This window comes from Cyanistes caeruleus, chromosome 13, assembly GCF_971803275.1.
Source record: "Cyanistes caeruleus chromosome 13, bCyaCae1.hap1.1, whole genome shotgun sequence".
NCBI lineage: Eukaryota > Metazoa > Chordata > Aves > Passeriformes > Paridae > Cyanistes > Cyanistes caeruleus.
Window position 1 is genome coordinate 14,472,379 of NC_141713.1, and position 26,076 is coordinate 14,498,454.

A 26,076-nucleotide genomic window follows, 5' to 3' on the forward strand; every position below is an offset into this window, starting at 1 on the left:
GTCTCCATCAGCACAAACAGTGGTAGTAAAGCATCCATGATGTATATCATAATGTACTACTTGCAAAACAGTAACTTTAAAAAAAAATAGAAAATAGAAATTTAAGCTTTATAAATATACCAGAGGCAGGAAACAAACCTATGACAGCAGTTCCAAGCTCCAGTCTAGCCTCAGTAGCTGTACAAATACATTAGTGTCCATAACAGAGGTGAATGACCTTGGAGCAGTCTAGAAGTCCACTGCAAACATTCCAGAGTTCAGAAGTCATGTCCATCACACTGGGACTTTGTGTTGGCAAAGGGATTTAACAAACTTCAGGCACGTAAGATAAACTGCATCTGCCACATACAGCCAACTCTAAACAAACAAATCTTGCAGTAATAAAATTTATTTGTTTTTAATAAAATTCTATAGGCTGCAAAACAATATCCTCATGCAGGTAGGATTTCCACAGGTCAAAGACTTTTCAGTCATGCTCCATTTCTTGAAATGTGAGCATAAACCGCAACAATCCCTTTAAAATGAAGCCTTGTTCATAGTAGGAGATAAATACAGTTATGACTATTTTCCAGTTTTACAGAATACAGAGATTTTAGGATGCTTCCATGCAGGCCACCATACCAACTTAAGGGTCTAAATGCCGGCTATTCTGACACTAATACAGTTTCAGCACGTATGTACTTCATCCATTCAGCACAATGACACTTCCTTGTAATACTCAGTGGTTGTGCAAGGCCACCTCAATCTATTCTAACAGTTGTTTCCTCCCTCAGCACACACTGACATGAATATTTTAATACTGAGACTCCAAATTTAGGGTCCAATTTGCTTGTGTTCACATTTCATTTAATAAGCTTGAGTGAATGCCTATTCCTTCATATCTCTTGATATTTTACATTCAGTCCTTCTACTGTTTTGCTACAGAAGATAAAACTTTTTTAACTTACACTGTTTATGAGAATATTAAATCATCAAATGATTGCATAAATGTGAAGACTTCCATTTTTAAAAATGTGGGAAAGGTCAGCCAAGTTCTTCTTCAGCTTTGGTCACATACACAACCATAACAAAATGAGACCTGGGCTATCAACACAAACCCCAAAGATCCTCTGCAATGGCTAACGTAAACTCAGACATGGTACTTTAAATTCAGACATACTTTGCATTTAAGTACTGAAAATTATGGAAACCCCAAAACACATTCCTACTTCACATAAAGCACAACCTCTATGCGCGTATGATACATCTGGCTTAAATCACCTGAATAAAAATACTCAGTAAGACAAAAATGTGGAACTTTTACCTTAAGATGATAAGAGGTTCTGCTCTGAATATCAACAGAAGCAGCAAGTAAGTTACAATTCAAGAATTCCAATTCTTCTTTTCATTACATTTTCCACTCTATTAACTGGGTAAAACCGTGTGCTAAAGGGTACAAATCAGCCATAGATATCAGTCATATGTGGGAAACAGCCTTTTAGGAAAACAAGATTACATTCATTTATTGGAATCTTGTGTCAAGATGATGAAGAAGAAGCAGCAGCATCTGCTTTGCAAGGACATGCATTTAACATCACAGCAGGAACTTCATCCCCTTCAAAAATGTTCTCCTAAGCAATACTCCCACTTTGCATTTTGTAAGATACCACCAAGGCACACTTGAACCATCTACAGAAATCCATTATACTCGGAGGTAAAGGCTCACACCCCTCTAGAGAAAACAGCTTTGGGATACAGGGAATACACACAGAAAGGGAAAGAAAGTGCCTCTGTCACAGAAACATTTGGGACTACAGGACTGCTTTTAGTCACAACTAGTTTCTTAAGTTGCTCAGTAGAATTCTGCAGATATTTTTCATATTTACACAGGTACCAAACTGATCTGCATGGTCCCAACTCCGTCACCACAGCTCCTTGTGTGTTCATGACCTTGATAAGAATAAGCCAGACTACATATAAATAGCATCACCAACAGTCCAATATCAGTAACTAACAAGGGTCTGACATTTCTGATTTCTGCAAGGTCAACAGCCTGGCACACAACAGTTACCACAATTATAGGCACAGCTCCAGTATGGAAAGGAAAAGGCAGTGTCTGTAAAAACATTTTTTTATAGAAGAAAACTCATTTTTGTTTCAAATTTATCTTTCCCTGTTATGAGATACATATACATGTATGTTTCTGATTTCCACTTCACAGGATTTGTAAAAACTACACACAAGGCAAACTCCACAGAAACACTCCCAGTGAACTATTAGGATCACTTGACTGTGGACACAACTTCAACTTTGGCTATGTTTTCAATTTATGAAATTAGCACTTAGATGCCACATTAAGCTGCTTCAAACTAGAAGCCAACAACATCATGTGGCAGGTATTATTGATACATTTAAATACACTCTAATTTAAAAATAAAATTGATCAAGTTAATGCATGTGTTCAAGTAGGTTTTCACAGGAAGCTTTGAACAGATCAGATGTCTGTGTTACAAAGAAGGAACAGCAAGTTATTCACAAGCATTTTGATGACTCCACTGAGCAAGGTATAACTGCTCTTGTTTGAAGACACCATATTGTCAGAACCTCAGAAAATTGGATTGTTTCCTCATCAGCAAGAATGTGGTATAGTCCTGTGACTGCAGAGAAGCCTGTGGCCATAAAAAGGATTAAATCTGTCAGTCTTATGTAATACCAGCACATTTCTGTTTTGTTCTTTTGATGTTATTTCTGAAAACAGGAAAAATCTGTTGTTGCAATAATAAAATGTCTGAGATGCCAAAATAGGGCACAGGCTTCCAAACCAATCGACTTTTTAAGAAGGTTTTGAGCTCACCTCACTTGTTCTATGAAGTATGAGTGTGATCTTGTCATTACGCGTGATGTTGTCAGTTTGTGATTTCTCTCAGCAAACATGGAAGATGGAAATTTACTTTAAATGAAAACCTAAATTATCACACATTCATGTGACTGCACTCTCTAGGACTTCAACAGTCAGACACCCTGGCGCTTGTGGGGAGCAAAAAGAAAGAGAACTGTAGAGGCAGTTTCAGTGTAAAGCCATATGAAAATCTGGCTGATTTCAGGTTCTGTTACAAATTCAATTTCAGCCAAGTTTGAACAAGCTCATTTTGATCTAGCTGTACACTATTTTCCAATCTCCAATCTTATTAATTTTCACAGACTGAGGTGGTACCAGATGGCATCCAGGATACTTTTTTATTCTGAACTTTTGAAAAAAGCTCAAAACACTTATGTGAAAGCTTAAGCAATGTGAAATTTAAACTGAAGGGAACTCTGCATAGACTTCAGTGAAACAAAATCGTATCTTGTAAACATCTTGCAAACATGAGCTGCTGCATAAAAATTCAAACTCTGGTCTCAGCAAAGGTTAAGACTGAGATTCTTGCTCTCCCTGAGAATATTCTCCCACACCTTTGTTTGGCTGAAAGGCAAAGCACAACTTCCTGCAGATGAATATGGTTAAAATATACAGAAATTACACAAACCCCAGCTTGTCAGAGAGAAGCACAACACTCTGCTGTTAATTCAGCCTTAAGTATATTTCACTACCAGTAGGGCAACCAAACCATATTAATCCTATGAGACAAGGATTTGCCACATAATTCTCATTTTGAGATGGAGCATCTGGGCATTAATAGCACATTTGGGACAAAGATGCATCACATGGAAGAGATGTGAAACAGTTGCCAGCAAGCCACCAAAGGAAAACAAGCCACAAAAATACTGGGCTCCACCTTGGTTAAAAAATTGGTTCTTAAAAGGACTAGAGTCTGAAAAAGCTTATGGGTGCAGTTAGCACACTCAGCAGCCACTCAGTGCCCTTGCACAATGCTAGACTAACAACAACCAGAGGGTAAATGAAATATCTAAGGTCCCACAGGAAATCCACTGCAGAACAGCCTGCATACGTTGGCTGGAATAGAGATCTGCATCCATACCAGCTCTTGGAAGCAGCCAAGCAGCATCTCTGCTCAGCCCAGGGACAGTCTCTCTGTGAGACAGTGACACAATGGCACCTGCCTAACTCAGGAGTTAAGTTTTTTTCACAGTTTTGGTCTAACACAGTAGTAAATCAATATTTCAAACATATTTTAAAGCAGAACAGCTCCTCAACTATTTGCTCTGGGTGCATATATATCTGTGTGTGTGTGCAAGGGCTGCATAAAAAGAGAAACAGATACATACACACAACTAGAGCCTCTATGGACCTTCTTCCCAAGGATTTATTTATTCATGTGACAAATTTGCCTATCCTGATCCATCAAAATTGTAATCTTTGTTTTAATAGAAGTGCCTAAAAACATACTGGACCCTTTCCAGCCTCTAAAGTAATATTATAATGTAGTTAAATGAAAACAAAGCCTAAATACTTAATTTCCTGTAGATTTCCAAGATTGCTGTTTCAGTTTCCTGACTAAATAATAGGTATTTTGGAATATTCTGTTACAGTTATTAGCATTTTCAATTTGCTCCTAAAAGTCATCAAAACAAAATCAAGCATTAACTTACTCTTTGGCTCCTTAGTAAATATCAGCTTAGGTCAGACAGCATTTTGCTGCTCTGTCATCACTTTATAAAAATTCCTCTATTTTCACTAAGACCTCTGAGTTACTGGCTTCTGATAGTTTATTATAATTAACAAAGAAAAAAATCCTAGTGCCAAAATTCTGAAGTTCCTGAAATTAATGAATTGTAATAAAATTTTCATTGAATCAGTGATTTACCAGTAGTAGCATTAATTAAAATACTATCAATACCCACCTGTCACCAGGTGTAAGAGTATTCCCCAAAAAAAAATTTAAAAAAATGAACAAATCTTTAGCAATAAATACACTTCCATACTGTATTTCTAAGAACTCTGACTTTCAAAAGAGGCCTGAAATATCACTAGTCAACACAGCATAATTGCTAACACTGCTAGCACAAGGGAGCACAACCGCAAACAAAGACAAAAACCTGATCTCCAGACCACAGACATCACAGGAGGCAGCATGGATTGAAAGTGACAGAGAAAGTAACAAAACAAATCAAATTAAAATTAAATACTAATTCCATTTATTGTTTCAATTATTGTTTTAGCACTCACCTCATAAATCCTCACAAATGAAAGCCTTTATTTTTCCTCGCAAATGTTCATAAATAGCCCCCCTTCTACTTCATGACCTCACCTGCTATGAGAACACATCAATCTGAAATTTCTTCATTGTTTTTTTTTCCTTTGAACTGCTGTAATGTAACTCAACACAGGTTTGGTTCAACTGGTTACTTAAAAGGTATTAACGATATCTTAGTAATGGCTGCATAAGAGACATGACATCAAACCCTTCACCTCCACCATGATACACAGTCCACAGCTCTTCACCGGCTTCCTCTTCTGTGAATGCAGGACAGGGCTGCAATCTATCTTCCTATGGGCTACCAGAGCTTGTTTTGTTAGAGTGCATCCATGAATACTTTGGCAAGGGACTGAGAAAAAGGAATAGCTGAGACCACATTTATTTTCGATTTTTATCCAAACTCCTTTTTTCTTGTCTACACCTAATTTCCCCATGACAGAAAGGCAGTATATCAGGAAAAAAAAGCAGCAATCGTGAGTTCAGTTTTTTTATGAACAACCACATGAAGGGATTGGTGTGTTACCGAATGTTTCTTCATAAACATTCCCAGCCTCTTTTTATACCAGTGTACCACAGGACATCTTTCTTTAAACTGGAGTGATCATTTGACTGTTCCGACCTAGGGAATAATTTATTGTTCACTAATTCAACAAACCTGACTTCACTTTCAACCTGATATACATCAAATTGTTTAACTGGAAAAAATCAAGGCCCAACAACATACAATATTTTATCTTCTACTCCATTCCTATCCCCAGCATTCTTGAAAACTTGAGGTTTCTTTCAGATTTACTTTGGATTTATTTTAAGCACATAATTTTCAAACTCAAAGTTCAAAGAGAGACGTACCTCAAGTATAATAAAATTCCCTAATTGTGTTCTTTAATCATTAGAGATAACAGCATTTGCTCTCAGAACAACTTCTGTAGTGATACAATTAAGCTCAAAGGTGGGATGTATTTTCTTCTGTCAGCCAATCTATGAAGACAAAGTCATACTGCAAATAAGGATTACATTTTATCTTTTTAAAAAGACATCCCAACCTGAAATATTATTGTTTTAAAAATTGCAGAAATAAGAACAAAATAAAGGTAGACAAAACTCCCTTACTTTGCTGTACCTCAAGCTGCTTCTGATAGGCTGGTAAGACATTACTGACCACATCTGACAGCAGAAGAGTGTGGAGCACAGAGAGAATCAGAATCTGGATTAGCCATTCTATGCTGCACTTTAGCACCTACTTTTGCTTCCAAATGAAGCAAAACAAACATTTTCCAACCAACAAGCATGCCATGTACGTAGCACATTTAAAAGCAGTGAAAAACCTTTTAGATTGAAGACATTTCATAATACCGTTTTGGTTGGCTTGGGTTTTGTTTGGTGCTTTTTCAAATGTTAAATGCCATTGTAAGTGACATCTGATCCTGATAACATCTGTTTTACTGGATCATTCATAGCAAAACTGAAGATGCAGAACTATAGATTCAGATAGCAGCTCCGTGGAAGAGTGAGGAGCTCCAGCCTTTGGATTGTGAGGTCTTTTTCAGAACTGCTGAAAAAGGCTGCTAGACAACAGGAAAAGAACAAACATACAGATCCAGTGCTTAATCATTTTGTCTGAACTTGAATAATTTGCTACTCACAACGACCTACCACCATATTTCACATCAGTTCAAAGGCAGCAAAGTTATCTTTTCACTGTTTCTACAGGCAGTGGTTGCCCCTCCTGTATTTCAGGTATCAGAAACAAGTTAGGTCAAAGATCATACACCAAAAAATTTTAGTGATGCTTTATAAAAGGAAGAAGGATGAAAGACTTTATAGAGAGTGAGGTCAAGAAATCTCACAGAGGTTCACTCTGTAAAACATTTAACAAAAACTATTCAAACAGAAGGAAGAAGTGGCAGCAAGCTGTTATTTCTTAGCTCCCAGGAACCTGTTTCTTCCATTAACACCTTATTAATGCCTGGCAGGTGTTTCCCAGTGCAGAGCTTGGCATTAGCAAGTCATTATGAAGAGAAACAATGGAGAGTCCTATTTCCAACAGCCAAGAAATTACAATGGTATCTATGAAAAAGGAGAAAGGAGAGAATGTTCTATTGTAACCACAGGTCTTTCACATGATATATTTTAGGGAGCAACCATTTTTCCTGGAAAAAAAAAAGCCTTCAACAAAGGCTACATACACAATATGAGCCTCTTTGAATGCATGCCACTTTATTTGTAAACAAGGTCTTGAGCTCAAACCTCTCTGTCCTCAGCAACTATTGATAAAAACCAAACAAAACAGTATGACAAAAGCAAGCCTTGAATAGCAACAATCAAAATTTAATTTTCATTTGATTCTACAATGAATTTCAGCATCTGAATGCCATGGGCTCCATGATCTAGTTTTCCACTTTCACAGAGCATTTCCTTGGTGCAGTCATACCCTGGGTAAAGCCTTGGTGACAATTCTCAGAAGAATGCACCTTCTCAACACTCCCATGGTATAAAGTGTAAGCCATGCTCTGTTTCAAGCACAGTTTTTAGGGTAAGATGAAGCACCTGGAAACAGTTCCTGAGATTGGTCCTTCTCAGATACAAGCAACACCTGACATCTCTCATCACTCACCCAGTACCAAACAGCAATGCTAACATCAAAGAGCTGAGAGCCACCCCTGATGCACAGACCATGTTTCATTTGGCACAGTTTCTCAGGCTGCTTTCAAGTTCTTTTAATCTCGTGACAGAAAACTTTTGAAAGTTCCTGTTCAGTGAAGAATACACCCCCTCCAATACAACCAAGCAAGATGAACAAGCAACTACAACATTTTCTATAAATCAGGTGAAGAACAGATCTATGTGCCATTGCTTCTGTTTTGTTAATCTAGAGATCAGGTTCTTTCTTACATTAGTAGTGTTAAAAAAAGAACACAGTAATGCCAAAGGAAAAAGGAGAAAAGCTGCAAAGAAGCTAGCACAGTACAGAGTACTCACTCAGAAGAACCTGCAAAGTAAACACAAGAGGATAGAGAAGGGAGGGAAGTTTGGCTCCAGCTTTACGAAAGCACACACAGAGAAACTCTGAATCCGCTCTGGACCTTTTTTCAATGTAAGCAATCAATATTGCACAGGTAAGTTGAGATTTCTACAGAAAACAGCTTCTATAACCTTACAAGAACCACCATAGGGCTACACTATATTCCAACACATACCAGTTAAGAGAATGACCCTCACTTAATTGAAAGTACACACTTCTCGTTATCCTGATCTGTCACTTTGATCCTACAGCCATTAAACGTTCCCTAACTTAAAACAATAGTGTCATCTATTGTTCTCTTGCCTGGACACTAGCACACACCAGCACAGTTCCAAATGGGAGCTCCTTGCCTCATCCTGCTTCTCTGATGGAGATTTAGCATGGTTGACCATGCTTCCTATAGCTTACACAAATTACTTCCCTAAAAAATTGCAGTTTTTAATATCTTATGCACTCTGCTGGGTTTTTTTTAAGGCAAGTAAAATCTCTATTACAAATCATTTTGCTACTGAAGCTACAGTGTGCATTTTAAACCTGCTTAGATATTTTTCAATAGAAAATAACTTCAATAACTTCAGAAGTTAGCTGGAAGATGAAAACAAACTACATCGCAAGAGAAAATATAATATAAAAATCAGGAGACAGAAAATAGTTGTTTCAGGCACTTTTAAGAGGTATCTACAGTTCCCACGCGAACAGAATTTTGGGTGAGAAGCTAAATGATCCTTTTGTAAAGCGCGCCCCCGCGTGGTAACCAACATCTCTGCAAAAGCAATTTTCTCCACAGCTCCCAAATGACTTTTCTGACTCCAAAACTACCTTGAGTCAGTGCTCACACCTGCTCACGTACTGGGACGACTTCTCCCAGTGGGAGTGTCCCATACACATGGTAAAACTCATTCAACATTCTGCCCCAGAGGCACATTTCCCAATCTATGGGCAAGGTCAAAATTATTAAGAACATTCTTTTCTCATAGTTTGTTTATTAAAGTCTCCTCAGTATTCTCTCTGTGTTTTTCTTCTAAGCTTGAAAGTTACTGAGTAGGACCAACCCACTGTCTCCAGAAGAAATAAAAGAATACACTCATTTCACACAAAAGAAGAAAAAAAAAATCTTGAAGAAAGAAAATAGATACTTCTGACTAAATAGCAAGTTGAAGAAAGTCCCATTGGCAGTCATTCTTTAATTTAATAGCACTGTCAAAATGTAGTGTTAGAAGAGGAGTAACAAATGTATTTTAAAAAAACAATTTCTACTAATTATACTGAGACATATTCTAAGCATATGTATTAGGAATAACAAGCTCTGGCACCAAATAAAAACTATTAAGAAATAAAATTCAATAGGACCTGTCAATGAAAACATTTGTTAGTTTAAAAAAAAACATCAGAAATAATATTGTTCAAGTGTGCAGAAAACCAAACTTACACAGAAATAATGCAATTGATTATCAGCATCATTGTTCTACTTCTTTCTTCTGCATAGCTAAAATATCACCCCATTCTTCCTACTTTGCCTAGTTTTGAAGTATTTCATTAATTTAAGAAGTTTTAATTTCATTAGGATTCAGAGTCTAGATCAGGAAATACACAATCATTTCAATGACAAGTGAGTTTTTTTGGTAGTACCTGCATTATTATATGTGTCAGTTATGACAATGTCACAGATAGACAACATGTTCTTATGATGAAATACCCTAATTTGTTGAGATTTTTCACTTCAAGTTTTTTTAAAAGACTATTTAGTCTCATATATCTTATTCTCTACTATATTTCTGAATCACTTTTATTATAGCAGCATTTTCTATCTGTTTTTTTCTTCTTAAGGTAAGCTGAAAATACTAACCAAAAACAATGGTCCTGGGAACAAAATATGTAATGGTTTGTAACACAAGGATATTACTGTTCTGGTAATATAAAAAATGTCCAACAGAGGGTGATAGAGACCATACATTCATTAGACACAACTCAATTATCAGTTTTCTGAGTCATAAATCAGAACTGCAATTAAAACAGGTTTCTGGCCCTTTCTGATTTAGTTTGAGATCAAGGAAAGCTTTAAAGCACAATCAACTTCACCCAGATCTATCCTGTACAAATGAAATTCAAATCTATGGCTCTGCTTGCCCTAAGAAACTCAGAACAGAGACAAACATGGCATTGTCCAGATGTGCACAAGTAAGAGGAATTGGGACATGCAGGGGACAAGGCTGTATTCATCAGTGCTTTCCTTTGGCAAACCAACTATTTAAACTGAACCTGACCTTTCGCTATTTGAGTTCATGAGTCACATGTGAGCCACTTCTGCCCCTTTTGCCAACATATATAGGAAACATCAGCCAAGACTCAAATGTCCCTCGCTAGGAATTTATTTCTTTCACTTACCTTACTTGAAAGATTGCGATTTTTTTTCCTAAACACTGTAACATTTTGTTTAAAATTGCCACCATCTTGCAAAAAGTGTATGTTTTCATTACAAATGGAATCTACCCAGCAGACTGCAAAAAGTCAACACAGCAGCTCCTTCTGAACTCATGAGAAGTAACCACCGTAATGTTTTCTAAGAGAACATCACTGCTGAGTAAAAGGAGAGCTAGTAAGACCTGAGGCAAACGTGGCCCAATCAGAAAAGATAGACTACAAGCATTGTTTGCTATAAAACAATCAAAAGAAACCACTCTGTTGCAGACTCTGAAAAATATCTCCTCTCTAAAACTGAATCAAAGAAAAATATTGTATTTCTTCTTATTTAAGCTTTCAATCTTTTTGTTCTGATTCTTTCAAAGAACCTCTTATGTAGAAAATAAAGTATGTGGAAAAAGTTCATAGGCAGTCACCACAATTGTGGCTAAAACACCTCCTGAATCCATCTTTCAACACCCCTTGTTCTCAGTAAATACAAATGTTAGCTAAGAAATCACCCAACCCATAAAAATGAAAGTTAATGTTTTTCACATGTACTTTAATAGAAATTTTAAAGGAAGCAGTAAGCTTAAGCTGGCATTGGCCAGGTCTGGGCAGCCCTGCCTTACCTTGCACTGCCCAGCCACACAGATGGCCGTCCCGTTGGGCTCGCAGGGGGTGCCATCGATCACCGTCTCCGCCTGGCGCACGTAGAAGCGGTAGCCGATGGCCCGGCAGTTCAGCTCACACTTCTGACTCCCCTTCACTGTGGACACAACGCAAGGACCCGTTACAAAGAGCACAGCAGTAGATTGGAAAAGGAAAAGCTCCTTAAACGAGCAGCAAGGTCTGAGGGGAAGAAACAAATGTGCAAACAACGCAGTGTAAGTGACCACATCAAATGAATGGTGATTAAGAAACCAACTCCAAGGTAAGAATTCCAGCACACCTCATGGCAATGTAAACAGTGCCTCAGTTGTTAACGACTGACACTTCCCTAAAACGACCAAGAGTACTTTTAGTTTCATAAAAACATTACCCAGTTAAGTCTTCTTAAAGCACGGTAACATGTTATGGCATTTCATAACTCCTGAGTGTCAGAAAAATGACACCATAATCAGAAGGATGTGCATCAGATCAGGCTCATTTATAGTCTCCAGTCTATTCAGGTCCATTAGGCATACAAACATCCAGCACTAAGAAATATTTTAAACAAAATAGATGCACATTTTTTAAAATTCTCTTGGTTTTCCTCTTCATTTTTATAAGTTACACTTTAGTGGTTAACCCACTAAAAACCCCTCAACTCTTCCATTCTATTCCACTGAATTTCATTTTCAAAAGTGTATAAAATGAACTATTATTCAAAACCCTGTGATTTTTGCTGACATGTAAAAACCAACAGGAAATCAGTCCACTGAACTCTGGCTGAGAGGAACACAGCAGACAAGAAGCAAGACATGTTATCTTCTCCTGTGAAAATCTGTCCCTTGAACAGATACAGTCTAACACTCCCCACATCTAATGCTATCAGGTTTGTTAACACATTTGTGTAGCCTTTCTGTTGCAAATCATCTGTCATGTCAGAGTTGCTCTCAGCTTATTACCCCCACTTTGCCAACTGACATAACACTATCTTCAGCTTTTTTCCAACTGAAAGTAGTGCTGATACACAGCAGCAGTGAGGTACAAACAGAAATCCTTTTTCTTATGACAAAACTTTCATTGCTGCCACAGTAATGAACTAAAATTCCTCTCACTTCATAAAGCTTCAGCTCATCCCCTATACTGAAACTGAAACCTACTATTTAATCTAGGAGATGTCAAACGAGATGCTACGTGTCCTCATTTAATGCTAAAATATTGCATTCACAAGATTTTTTTACTTGACTTCAGTGTATTTTTGAACCTACAGCTAAGACATAACAAAAAACCAAAATAAATAAAAGCAAACACTTCATATGTATATTAAACAACTGTTTTCTGTAGAAGTACAAAATTTTCAGCTTCACTTCGTTACTCCCTGTGCAGATACAGGATTAATGTAGACCAATTCTGGATCTTAGACTTTGCCTCACACAGCTGAACTCATTTAACTGCCACTCATATACATCATGTATTGTGTCTGGCAATCTTCTGATAAAATCCACAAAAACCATCTACTAATTTTAAGAGGTCAGAGATCTGTTTACCTAGTTTGGCTGTTTTGCAGAAGCCATGCTCTGCATGGACAACAGGTCATTGTTCCATTGGCTACCTGTTTTTTAGATTCAGTAGCTTATCATTCCAATGACTTCACTTAGTTATTAAAAAGAACCAAAAAAAACCTACAAGAAAACCCCCAAAACCCCAAACTGAGGTATTTCCTGCAGTTCAATGTCCAAGTGTAACAGTCAGGTCTAACGATAAACAGAGCTTTATTCTTAGCAGCTTCATCACTTCACACATAACTATATTCAGAATTCTCAAATAAATATAACCCAGTTTCAGTGATTCATTACAATTTATGTCAACTTGTCCTTTTCTGTGTCTGAAAGTGTCCTATTTTTATAACATGCAAAGCTAGCAATCAAGCAGCACCTCTGGAGAGTACATTTTCTTATCTTTCCATTCTCTAAAATCAAGTCAAACAAGCCATTTAGGGTTTCTGAAATGTTCTTATCTTCCATATTGGTTCCCTTAAGTTCAGTATGCTGAAGCCTCACATTCCCATATTCTTCCTCTACTGATTCTCCTCCATAATTCTGATAAATATTTTAATAAAAATATTTATTCTTTAAATTATCAGCTGGCCTTCTAGATCCCAGTAAAAGTTTTATGCTACCTGGAGATGAAAAAGATTACCTGCTGGAGCATGGTATTTTTTCCTGGATCTCTCTCTTCCCTCACTTCTGCTGTGACAGATCAGCCTACTGCATTGCTAATGCAGCACAGTAACAACCCCAAGCAGAGTGAGATTACCTGCTGTGTAAAAATATAATTCCCATTTCATTATTTCAGTGTTTCATTCTTTCTTATTGGGAATTGTTCCCCCTCACACCAAAAGAAGTATTAGAACAGTCACTGTCTCTGACCACAAACAAACAAACAAACAAATCAGGCTTTAACAACAAACATACCCTAAAACCCTCTGGCCTTCAATAGTCATATTCTTTTGATGAGTACCTGTAAGGTACTGCCTTGATTAGGCATATACCAACTACACCACCTAAAGACAACATTCCCAACTGTGTGTTTTGTCTACAAAGAGCAGAATCTGTTAACTGAACTGCCCTTGCTGAATGACAGGCATTTCCCACAAGGATTTTATGTAAGCATTATGTATGATTGAGTAAGATGCAGAAATTACAGCATTTTAGAATTCCCATGTAGAACAAGATACCACAGAAGAAAAAAAAACCTGCCTTATCCTGTGTTTTGCCACAGCTCTTGAGGTTTTAGAGTTTAGGTGGTAGGTCAAGCTGCACTACTGGCTTGGCAACTGGACATAAAACGTCAATTAAAACAAGAAGCTGTGAAGCGATTGATTTCACACAGGCCACATTTTTGAGTCCCATGTCAGCTGATCCCAGACTTCACAGAAGGATCTATCTGACCCCTAGGGATACAGTATGGCTTCTAGGTGAAGGCCTTCCCAACTAGCTGGCAGCAAGACACATTTCCACAAAAAAACTTGGCTCTTTTGAAGTGTGACACAGTTTGTAGGACAGTTCATTATACAGGTACTGTTTAATATGTCCTCCCAGCGTATTTGTGTTTTATTCACATGCTCATCTTAGCATAACCAAGTCGTTGTGCAAAGTCTCACCTTATCCCACCTTATTAAACAGTGAACTTGAGTGAAATTCAATTTTACCACACAGGTTCTGCCAGACACATTCATTATTGATTTAATTGAAGGAGGTGCCTTTAGTGAATAATCCTGGTAGCAAGTAATGTTTGGTTTTCATTTTAGAGACTGAAAAAGTATCAAAAAATCAGTTCTTTCCTTAAAACATCCTTACCAAATTAACCTTGAGTACCTCAGGGACATCCTGGTCTTCTCCAAACTGCAAGATTTGTGAGTTGTTTTTTTTCCAAGTCCTGTGTTGAAATTTACCTTCCACCTTTCCCTATGAGGAATAAGAGCCAGGCAGGCTAAAGCAGGAGCACAGCACAGTTCTACCACCTTCCACGTCCCCGTTAAGAACACCAAGACTTTGCATTATCTTACAAACTGCACCTGCTCTGCATTGCACAGCACACATTGCAGTGAAAACTTTCCACCACTCTCCCAAGATTGATTTTACTGATCAAACTTAAATCACAAATATCAACACATTTCATTGCAGATTTCAGTGCAGTAGAGGTTTGAGGAGAAAAGTTCAACTGTTAACATATCCACACATTTTTTAAAGGGGAAAATAGTAATTTATGTGTTATCACAAGACAACCAGTGGCTAGAGTTCAAACCGTGTCTCCAGCAGCACTTCCAGCTGAGGCCTCTGCTCAGGCCCTGCAGAGGGGACGGCAGCCGCATGCCCGCTGGGAAGCACGAGTGAGCAGGGGAGGAAGTGTCCTCCACCGGGATTCACAGGCTAACAGTCAAAGAACAATCCCGATCTTTTAATCCCACCACTGGCGTATCCGAGCCCTCGACACGCTCCCTGCCCGAGACGGAGCCACCGCGATGAGGCAAGGCCGGTCCGACCCGGACACCTCAGGGCGAGAGCAGCACGGGGCACGGGCCAAACGCGGCGTGGCCCGAGGGAGAAAACTCCCGGGAGAGACTAAAACAAGCGAAAATTCCCTGCAACTGAACATGCCCGTTCTTCTCTCGTTCTCGCCCCGGGTCGAGCCGCTCCTCGGGAGCGCAGCCCTACCTACGCTGGCTCCCAGCAGGTTCGGCCCTGGGGGAGCCGATGGCCGTAACGGAGCCAGCCAGGGCCGGGCAGTGCCGGCAGCGATGGCGGCCGTGCCCCGCCTCAGCTGCCGCCTGGCACGCCCGGCCAAACAGCCCCTCTTCACCCTCATCCCACGCCCTTTCGTTAAATCAAAGCGTAAGAAATTAAAAGTCCTCACTAAACACCCTGCCCAAATTTAGAAACCGCACACGGTAGAACAAGGCAAAAAGTCACCCCTTCGGAAACATTCCCACTTGCAGGAGTTTGTGAAGAGACGTGTTTGCATTTCATCGAGTAAGAGCATTTTCAAACGTTAGCACTGTGCTGACCTGTCCTAGTGCCATGCTGAGGGGCCCTGGATTGGCACGGGGGGACACAGAGACCCCTGGTTCCAGCCACCTTCCCTGGGTTGGACAGGGCTGGACACCATGGCTGGACACAGGGCTGGACACAGGGCTGGACACCAGGGCTGGACACCAGGCTGGACACCATGGCTGGACACAGGTCTGGACACAGGGCTGGACACCAGGGCTGGACACAGGGCTGGACACCATGGCTGGACACAGGGCTGGACACCAGGGCTGGACACCAGGCTGGACACCATGGCTGGACACCATGGCTGGACACAGGGCTGGACACAGGGCTGGACACCAGGGCTGGACACAGGGTTGGACACCAGGGCTGGACACAGGGCTGGACACCATGGCTGGACACCATGGCTGGACACAGGGCTGGACACAGGGTTGGACACCAGGGCTGGACACCCTGAGTGGCCCCACGTGTTCCACCTTCCACACGACCAGAACCCCTCAGCACTGCACAGCCCCCGTGTCCCGCTCTCCCCCCAGCCCTTCTGCCTCCCGACCCCACACCTGCACACCAGTGTGTGGGAGGGCATTTGGACTTCATGTCAGCTCTTCCTCTCCTTCAGCTTCCTCTTCCAACATCTTGTGCCATCTTCACCGAGCCCCTGCACAAGGAAAGGCTGTGGGAAGGCACATGGCCATGGTGGATAAGGAGGCCAGGCTGTGATTGAGCTGCTCCACAGCGAGCTTGAAGAGATACAGAGCTCGGCAGGCAGCTTGCCAGTGCATGGAATTGCAATCTAATGATATTCTTAGGAAAAAATGTCAGAAGAAAGAGCATTCCAACCACAATACCTTTGATAAATAATGTATTCAGTTGTTCAAAGGGAAATTAAAAATAGCCACAGACCAAAAAAACTCCAGGAAATAATACCCAAATCAAATAAGAATGGAACTATCAGTAAACTAAATGACACTGTACACTGACTGTCCTTAAAGAATGTACCAAGTTCTTCCTTTCTGTCTCAGCTCCAGAGGCTTCAAGCTGCTTGGAGCACGTACTGCCTCTCACAGCACGTACATTAAATCTCCTGCCACAGATAACACTGGCTGTAGGTGCAATCCGAATAAATGATACAACAAAGGAATTTCACGTTCCTCATGCCATGAGGTAGAGACTGGTATGTACAAAAATTCCTTGATGGTTCCTTGGTCCAAACCTTAATTTAATGTGAGATCCAGACTCCCTGTTGTTATCTACATAGCAGTTCTAGTTCTCCACAGAACATTACAGAATGTTTTTACCATTTGTCAGTTTTTGTAAGTTTGCCTAAACATCTAAAAATAGTTAATAACAAGCTATGCAATTTGAGAAACGTGCCTTGAGGGTGCCCACACAGAAGTGGCATGCACACTCTTGGCAAGCAAGCATCACAATCATGTTAATACTACATTATGGGATTAAGCAAATTTAAATTAGGCTTCATTCTGTGTGCAAACTGCCTTGTAAAGTCAACTTCAGTGCTCTCCGTAACAAGCCAAGATACACTCATCCATGATGTGTCAGAAGCAATTGTTCCAGGAACAAGTTGTCTCTGCATAGCTCAGTTATATTCAGGGCTCAGCTTGCCATGGGCTGTAATTCAGTATTTACTCACGATAAAAGCAATGAATCTGCTTTACAGGAAGTGTAATGAAGCATAGCAGACACTGGAAAAACTTTTAAGAGATGTGCTTATGTCAATCCATGTAACATCTCCTTCAGCTAAAGCTTATCAGTGCTGAGACTGGGTGGGATTCCAGCAATAGACTTGCAGGTGACTGACATTATTCCCTGTGAGGGTGGTGAGGCCCTGGCACAAGTTATCCAGAGGAGATGTGGATGCCCAATCCCTGGAAGTGTTAAAGGTCAGACTGGATGGGGCTCTGAGCAGCCTGGTCTAGTGGAAGGTGACCCTGCCCACAGCAGTGGGGCTGGAACAACATGATCTTTAAGGCCCCTTAAAGATTTCCTTTTCATACAGAAAGTGCTTCAAGACTCATGCACATACAGGGAAACAAAGACAGGTCCAGAACGCTACAGCAGCAGCTGCTCCTTTCACACACTGCTGTGGCTGTAAGCTGGCAGCCCCATTGCAGACTCAGAGTCTACAGCAGGCCAGAAACACCTAAATGTGACAATTCCACACTGATCCAGCAGTGATCCCCCGTGGAGCTTGGGGCAAGTGCTGGGGTACCACTAAACACAGGCAAGCCAGGTTACACAGCTTCCTAGACAAAGAAGGAAAGTGCACATGAATCATAACATGCCACATCCTCCAAAACAGCCTTCAAGAAAGCAGAGCTACTTTATTTAAGGTTTCCCTGTTCAGGCTAATAGACTATGTGGGCTTAGTTATCAGAACTGGAGCATGAGCTTAGGCTTTACTGTTGAGGAGACAATATGGTCCATGAGAGAAAACTGATCCCAAATGAGGTTGGTTTTCCACTGATGGACAGTTACAAGTTTTTGAGGTGGCCAGAGGAATAATGCTTTTTACAGCAGTTATCATATGCCAGATTTCTAAATAACAATATGCAAACATTTTCCAGGAAATGATTATCATGTAACTACATTTGGGCTCTCCAAAAGAAATAGTAATGTGATGTGGTCTGTTTTATTTGAGTCTCTTTTGATACTTTGTCCTTATTAGGCTTGGGAACATCTCTTGACAATAACCAGAAAGGGTCGTGTTTATTTTTTTTCTTTGTCCCTTTCAGTTTTGTTAACTTCTTATAAACTTTTATTACTCTGGTTCAGATATTTTTTCTAAAAACATTTTCCATTCTTCATTCCAGTGACGGAGGAACATTGCCCTTTTTTTTTCCTACTTCCACTTTTGATTTTCTCATATAATAAAGATATCTATTACTTCACCTTGTCTCAACAATATAATATATATTTGAAATATTGTCTGCACTGGGGCTTTGATATTAAGTGAAAAAAAAAATAATCTAACTTTTATAATGAACCTGCTTATACATTTTAACAAGTATGTGGCCCAAAAGGAAAAAACCATCCCAACAAATTCCTCACCTTTACCTGAATATACCACAGTTTTTTCTACTCTTCAGTGAACAGAATATTTCTGAAAGGCCCCAGTGTTCCATAAACTTGTCCTCATAATTAGTGTTTAAGGCAGTAAGAAATTTGCAAATGTTGTCATTTACTTGCATTTTCCTGGTATCTCCATTCCTCCCAAATCTCTGTCACTAAAAATACATTAATAATATCTTCTAGATTTGCCATCATGCATTAAAAATAACTGGAAAGTTGATTATTACTTAATGAAATTAAAATAAATCCATCAGAAACAAGTAATTAAACCACATGCATATGAGTCTCTCCTGATCAGTTGAATATCTGAAAATCAGCAAAAGATTTAAGTCTGATGTGCTTCTAAGAAATTTCAGTGCAGCAGAGCACTCAGTGGAGTGGCTGACATGGGCACCTGACCAGTAAATACCGGTGGCTTCAGTACAGCTGCCACAAGTTGTATGTTTAACAGAGGCTCAAGGCCAGCAGCCCTTTAAATGGCATAACCAGGTAATGTAGTTTCTTCCACAGACTTCAGTTTTTACTATGTTACATCTGGAACTCCTTTCTGAATTTAAAGGGGAAAAAAAACCCCAACTGCTAGAAATGCCTTTATTCAAGTCAGCCTTTCATGTGTCTGCAGTCACAATCCAGAGACAACCATTTGTCAGCCAGTGGCCACTGGATGTCTCCACTGGCCTATGCAAACAGGTTCAAGTTCTCCATCAGTGGAAAGCTCTTCTAAAAGGCATTTATCTGGTTTACAAGCCATCACTTACACTTTCCAGAGTGCACAGCAGCCACAGAGAGCTGCCCTCAGCACAGGCAGGGGATGGCAGCTCCATGTGGACTGCACTTCTGGTGAGGGTTCTCACAGCAGCCCGCAGTCTTTAGATCAGAATTATGAAGATGTGGCTAGGTAAGTAGAAGAAAACCAAATAGCAATTGCTTGAGCTCAAAACTTTTTTTTTCTGTTTATATCCAGGAATAGCTAAAACTGTATCAATAAAACCCTCATAAGATGATGATATCATAAGATAAACTATTAGGATTTAATGAAAGATGCCTTTTCTTGCAGTGATATTACACAGAATTTATCAAAAATAAAATTAAAATATTTAGGAAAATTATTATTATAGACAAAACTACAGAGGAAAAATAATGCAAAACAATCTGGCCTAAATAATCTAATTTTCTGGCCTGATCTATATATTTATTTATGCTGGCACTAATCAGGGAAGCAAACCTGCTACATGCAGTGCAAATTCTCATCTGGAAAAATACCAAAATGTGCTCCATCCCCTGAAGTGCTGACCACTTCCTGAGGGACACTGAGAGCTATCATTTCCAATTGCTCTTAGCTTGAGATGTTCTGGAAGGAGTTTGATACTGCTTTCTGTCTGTCTTTACAGTTGGAAAGAACTGAATATTTCTGTTTGTCTGTATTAGAATCTTACTGGCCTCTGGAATCTCAGCTTGCATCCAGATCTGCAATTTGAGATATGATTCTATCTCCTTCAGCACTCCAGTAGCCCCAAAAACTTGGAACATCAAAAAATGTTAAATTATATAAATCAGTATTTTGGAAACTTTAGTAAATACACCTTCAAATCCTGCCTTCAGACTTTCCACAGCAAGTTTGGTCAGTTTTATTCAAATTGGTTCTACTGCTGGAGGACTTCATGTCATGCTTCAGAATAATAAATGCCAAAGGTAGATGGGAAGAAAGGAGATTCAAGTTTAGGCTTGTGATTCCCCCAGCAGCATTCCAGACAAAAGCTTTCAGTCACCTCTTATGGAAGCATATTTAAAGTTAAATGTCCTAGAATTGTCTCTTCTATTAAAACATGAACTCTGCATGTGAACACTAAAAACTCCCAAAGTAATGCCTATCATGATAAGATCATAATAACCAAATCTCTAGTATTTAATGAAACTCCAAACAAGGCTCCACAGAAAGCCTTGCCTTGTGTAAACTGATAGTATGCTCTTCTCCAAGCACTCCTCACTGAAATGCACCCTAAGCTTTCCTTAATATGAAGATAAAAATGGACCAAACAGCCAAAAGTGACAGCAGGGGAAGGAGGGAACCCCTTGCTGCTGTGTCTCGATATCAGCTCCCAGACAAAATGAGCCAGCTCTCACTTTCTTATATGACTGGCAAAAAGTCTTTATTTTCTTTCTTAAACAAAACTTGCTCTGAGCTGTACAGTTTGTATTAAAGTCTAAAGTCTTTCTGAAGTTACACTTTTCTGAGTTATTTAGCTTGGGGGAAGAAACCTAACATTTTATCTTTAAAAATGAAAATTGTTACATCATTATTTACAAGAAATGATGACACAATGTTTTTATAATCACTGCATATAGAAATCAACCTTCATTTTACTTTACTTACACAATTCAGAGACAATAATAATAATCTTTTCAGTTTTCTCAATCTGGGTGGGGTTTTTTGGGTTTTTTTTTTTGTTTGTTTCTTTAAACAGACTAAATTTGCCAAAACTTCCCAGAGAAATAATTTTGGATCAACTCATAAAAATCCTTGTCATTCCCTGCCTCTTTTTTCTTGCTGTCTCCAGAAGAAGCAGTCACTTAGAAATGCTTCCCCACTCCAGCCCCAAAAATCCAGTTCCTGGACTCATTTTGTATCCCTCTGATTGATAACCTCATCATTTACACCCTTCTATGCTGACATGAACACAGACACTTTGATGAACAGACTTAAAATCTACTATCTGTGCTTGTATAAACTAAACTAAGTTTTATATTTGTTATACACAAGATACACATGGATCAATGTGAAAAGCAAGAAAAAAGACTAAACTCCTATTCTGAAAGGTTTGTAACTGAAGATTCTCTGCTCTGAAAACAACACCAAGAAATTACCACCTGAGGAGCCACAGCAGAAAAAAATGAAATGAGAAACAAGCAGCAGGTAAAATTCATCCCCAGAGTCACTGTTACTGTCCCTTAGGAAATACTTATCAGTATGTTCTGAGCCTTATACACTTACAGATTGCCTTAAGATTCAAAAAAATAATGTTGTGGGGTGAGGAGTGTTCCTGAAATAATAAAAAAGACTTGTATTCATTTAAATATTAATACAGCTATTTTTGGTCTAAAATGTCCTAACTGTATTTCCATGGCCTCTTGCCACAGTCCTTTAATAGGCAAATAAATTCCTAAGGATTACTTAAAACATTCTGTGCTTTTATTTACATACTCGATGATATTTATTTACTTCACTCTCATAAACATCAGTTTAAAACGTGAATGTTCATTAGAACAATGTTTTCAGTAGGATGCCAGTGACCTGGAGCTCAGTCAGTTAACTTGAAAGCTGCTTCCCTTCTGGTAGCAGATAAAACCCTAAACATTCAGTGTTTCACATTACATTTCATTTTTAGGACTGCTCTTACACAAGAAGCTATAATGATCATGGATGAGACTCCAGATTTCTTAGCAACTTTGCTTCTAATTTTTCTTCCAGGTTTTCAAACTTCGTATGCCTTGATTGTTAGATGTTAAGATTCCTGCAGAAAACTGAAAGGAACCAATCTTTTCTCAGGGAAAATCTAACTGGATGGCCCTGGGAGGCAGCCACTGCTCCCTGCTGCTGGCACAGCTGGCCTCCACCAGTTCTGACCGTAGCACTTTGAGCCTCCATGCTCTTAGCAACTGGATTTCAGAACAACAAAGCTTAAGTTGTCCCAGCTCCCATATCTCTCTCAACCAAGGGGAAAACGGGTGTCTGGTTAAAGACTATTTTCACTTTGAGAGTTCTGCCCCATGAAAGTAGGATCTGTTTCTCCTGTACTCACCTGTGGCATCATCCTACACCCCACTCCTCCCAGAACAGCAGTAGAAACCAGTATGGATGTGTCAAGATAAAAATCTTGTCAAACCCCTTTAATTTCCTTCTACAAACAGACTCTGCATGCAGGAGAAGCAGTGGCTGTGATTTTGCTTGGCTTTTCAAAGGTATCTGACACTCCTTCAGTGAAAAATGACATCTGGAAATTACTATACGGGATGTGTAAAGTTGTTTTGGAAACCACTCACTAATTACTACTCTGTAACTCACTGGCTGGGTTTTGATACCTACTGAGTAAGAATGGGCAAAGTATTTCCCAAATACAGCTTCAGCTTATTTATTCATGCATGAGATAGATAATGTGAAGCAAGAGAGATTCACAAGTAACACCAAGTTGGGAAAGGCATCAATACTGGCGGGAAGGATTAGCTCAAAAAAATATGCTGACAGCTTGGGGAAGAGTCTGAAAAGGCAGGATGAAACATAATAGGGATTGGTACGATATCCTTCATTTGTGACAGAACAACCACCTGCACAAACAAAGACTAAAAAACTAATAGAGAAGCAGTAATTATCCAAGGAAGCTGGAGCAGTGACAGTGGGTGTCATTAAATGTGAGGCACTGAAGGTGTGAAGTTAAGAGAAGAAAAGCAAACACTGTCCAGGTCAGTATAAACCAGAAGGCAATGTGCAAATCACAGCAGAGACCAACATTCAGTGCAGCACTCTCCACTTCTGATGGGCCATGTGAAGACAATCCAGAGTAGAAAGTGAGCAACCAGTGCTTTAGTAAATACAGCTAAAGAGGGAAGATTCAAATAATAGTGGTATTTTGAAAAAGCCAAAGGGATGACAGTCTCTAGGTAGAGATAAAACACAAAAGGGAATAGAAGCCTTCCTATGTCTGTGAACCAGACAGGAGGCAATGGGCTAAAGCTGTAGCACGGAAATCTATATTACACTTCACTAAAGACTGCAGAATCTCCACCACTGGACACTGGCACTGGGAAAACTGAACAAGCACAACTCTTCTACATTTCCTAACCTCAGATCTTGCAGAGCACATAAACCTTCTTATGTTTATTTATTGAATTATTCCTCCTTCCACAGTGCCTAGTTATAATAGACACAGCAGTCACTTTGATTCAAAATGTATTTGCTGTCATGTAGTAACTGTTCAGATCCTGTTGTTCCCCATCAAGGAAACTTACCATTCATACAAGCAGTTCCTGCATGAATAAACCTCTCTCTGCAGTTTTTCCCCAAAGAAATGTCAATGCTCAAGTGCAGTCCTAGATACACAGATGTTCAGAGTTCAAAATGAGAAATAAGGAAGATTTTCTTGCACCTGTCTGGACTCTGTCCCAGAGAATTGCACCAAGGAACATGAAGTCTTCATTGTTAAAATCTTTCCAATAGGTTAGTTTTTGTCTCTGGAAAGCAGTAAACTGTGAAATTTCACAGTCTTGCAAATTCTGCCTCTCATTCTGAACTACAGAAAGCATAGTAAAGGTACATCATTTTCTGTCCCCTAAGTTATACATGGGAAGTATCTACATGTGCAGCTGTGAGTCCAACACAGTAAAAGTAATGTAACACTTAAAAATCTTTCTAAAAATTCTACCACCTGTTATCTTACATATTACACCATAACCAAACCACAGAGTAACTGCTGCCTCAAATGCCTAGATAATATCAAAGCCATATATCCGGGTTTCAGGCTGTTGATTTAAATGTTTCTGTAATGACATATGTTGCAACTGCTTCAAATTATCTCATGTACCATGAAACACCTTTGCTTCTACCAACTTAAGATTTGCCCCTTGAACCATGCCACTATAAATGTCTTAATAGGATGCTGGATTCAAACCATGAATCTCTAATAATGAAAATATCACGATGATCACATGGTAGTTAAGCAGAGCCTTAAAAACTAGAAACCCCTTCTCTTGAATGGTGGCATACTTGTCATGAAAAGTGAGCAGTACAGAGCTCATCTGTCTAATGCTTCAATTTTTCCTTTCCATACCACAGTAACCAACCATTACCTCTGCCTGAAAGTATCAGAACCATTCCAAAGAACTGAAACAATAAAGTTTCTCGCTTTTCCGAAAATTAACTTTAAGGTGTTATGTTTATAATCACCATACAATGATGGTGTGAGGCAGATTAGCCTACAGCTTTGTGTCCGTGCAGCCAGGCCACTCCACACAGAACAATACAGAATTTTACTGGAGACTGGGACATAGCATAAAAGTTTCCAAACCCTCAAGAAAGCTAAATTAATAAACCATGTCCAGCCTAGTTACATTCATTCTTCCAAGAGCAATTAGGGGGGAGAGGGAATGAATGTTTAATTGTGTGAGTGATTTTTAAATGTCTGTATCAATTAATGCTTGCTAACATAGCACAGGAAGAGGGACAGACATCACTACAGCTCCCTTAAAATTTGCTAAAGCTCTTCTCCCTGCCCCTATCTCAAGTTGGACTCAGTGCAACACAGTAATGCAGAAATCCTTTCAAGTCTGGCAGTAAGACTGCAGCCAAATATGTAAGCTATTCACAAATATTATCCAAAAACAGAGGGTAAGCACAGTTTATGATTTAGGGTTCACCTGGTACAGACCTTTTGGAGGAAGGAACTGTGCTGGAACAGCAGAGGTAGCCTTATTAACTAAAGAATCTGAGGGGCAAAGAGGGGAAACTTCAGCAAAACACTGTTGTGAAAAAATAATGGATCACACTCACAGACTTTAAATATAAATTACCTCTCTTTTAGCCAAAAAGCAGCTGTACAAAAAGCTGATGTTAACGATTATCCATTTTCCATTGAAACCATTCTGTACTGGCTCAAACACTATAAAACTATATATGCACACACAAGCTTTCAGCAGCTCACCCTCCCCCTTTCTGAAACAGTGCCTGCTCCTCTGGTGAAAATAAGCTGGTTAAGTCCTGTAAGCAGACTGCTCAATATGATGCCCAATCCATAGTGCATAATCATGGATTTGGGGGGAAAAATCCACTTCATCTTTTAACAAGAAACACAAGAGGGTTTTGCACTGTGATTCAATACCCAGACTTGTAAAAGCAATTAAATATGCATCCTCACTCAATACTGTCTTTTATTTGGCATTTTCCTAAACTCCAAGATGCTTGGCAGGGAAACAGGAGCACAAACATGAACTGGCACTGCCTTGTCCCTGCAAGGGAACAGCCTCATTGTACCTAGTGCAACCCCTGTGCCTTTAAAAGAAAACCGAGAGTCAGAGGAAAACACAGGAGATCTCAAGTTGCATTAACTGCTATTCTTCTGGAATTAATAATTATGGAAGAAGATATGCTGCCAAGCAAATGACCTATTCAGATAGATTCTGAGAAAGAGATTACTGATGAAATAAATATTTTGAATTTTGTGGTTCTCTAATAGCCCAC

The 26,076-nt window shown here is 39.4% G+C and overlaps 1 protein-coding gene and 1 long non-coding RNA gene across 3 annotated transcripts in view; one reads left to right on the plus strand and one right to left on the minus strand.

Annotated features, from left to right (window-relative positions):
- THSD4 (thrombospondin type 1 domain containing 4) overlaps nt 1-26,076 on the minus strand; it is a 248,947-nt gene that overhangs the window by 117,977 nt on the left and 104,894 nt on the right. For both annotated transcript variants that reach the window (XM_023934118.2, XM_086848971.1), the window contains exon 7: nt 11,193-11,329. In XM_023934118.2, coding sequence (XP_023789886.1) covers nt 11,193-11,329 — 137 coding nt within the window. The remainder of the gene's footprint in view (nt 1-11,192; nt 11,330-26,076) is intronic.
- LOC111934180 (uncharacterized) lies at nt 19,245-24,756 on the plus strand. Its single transcript, XR_015275829.1, has 3 exons — nt 19,245-19,337; nt 21,610-21,762; nt 22,318-24,756. It is a non-coding gene; the product is annotated as an uncharacterized LOC111934180 (long non-coding RNA).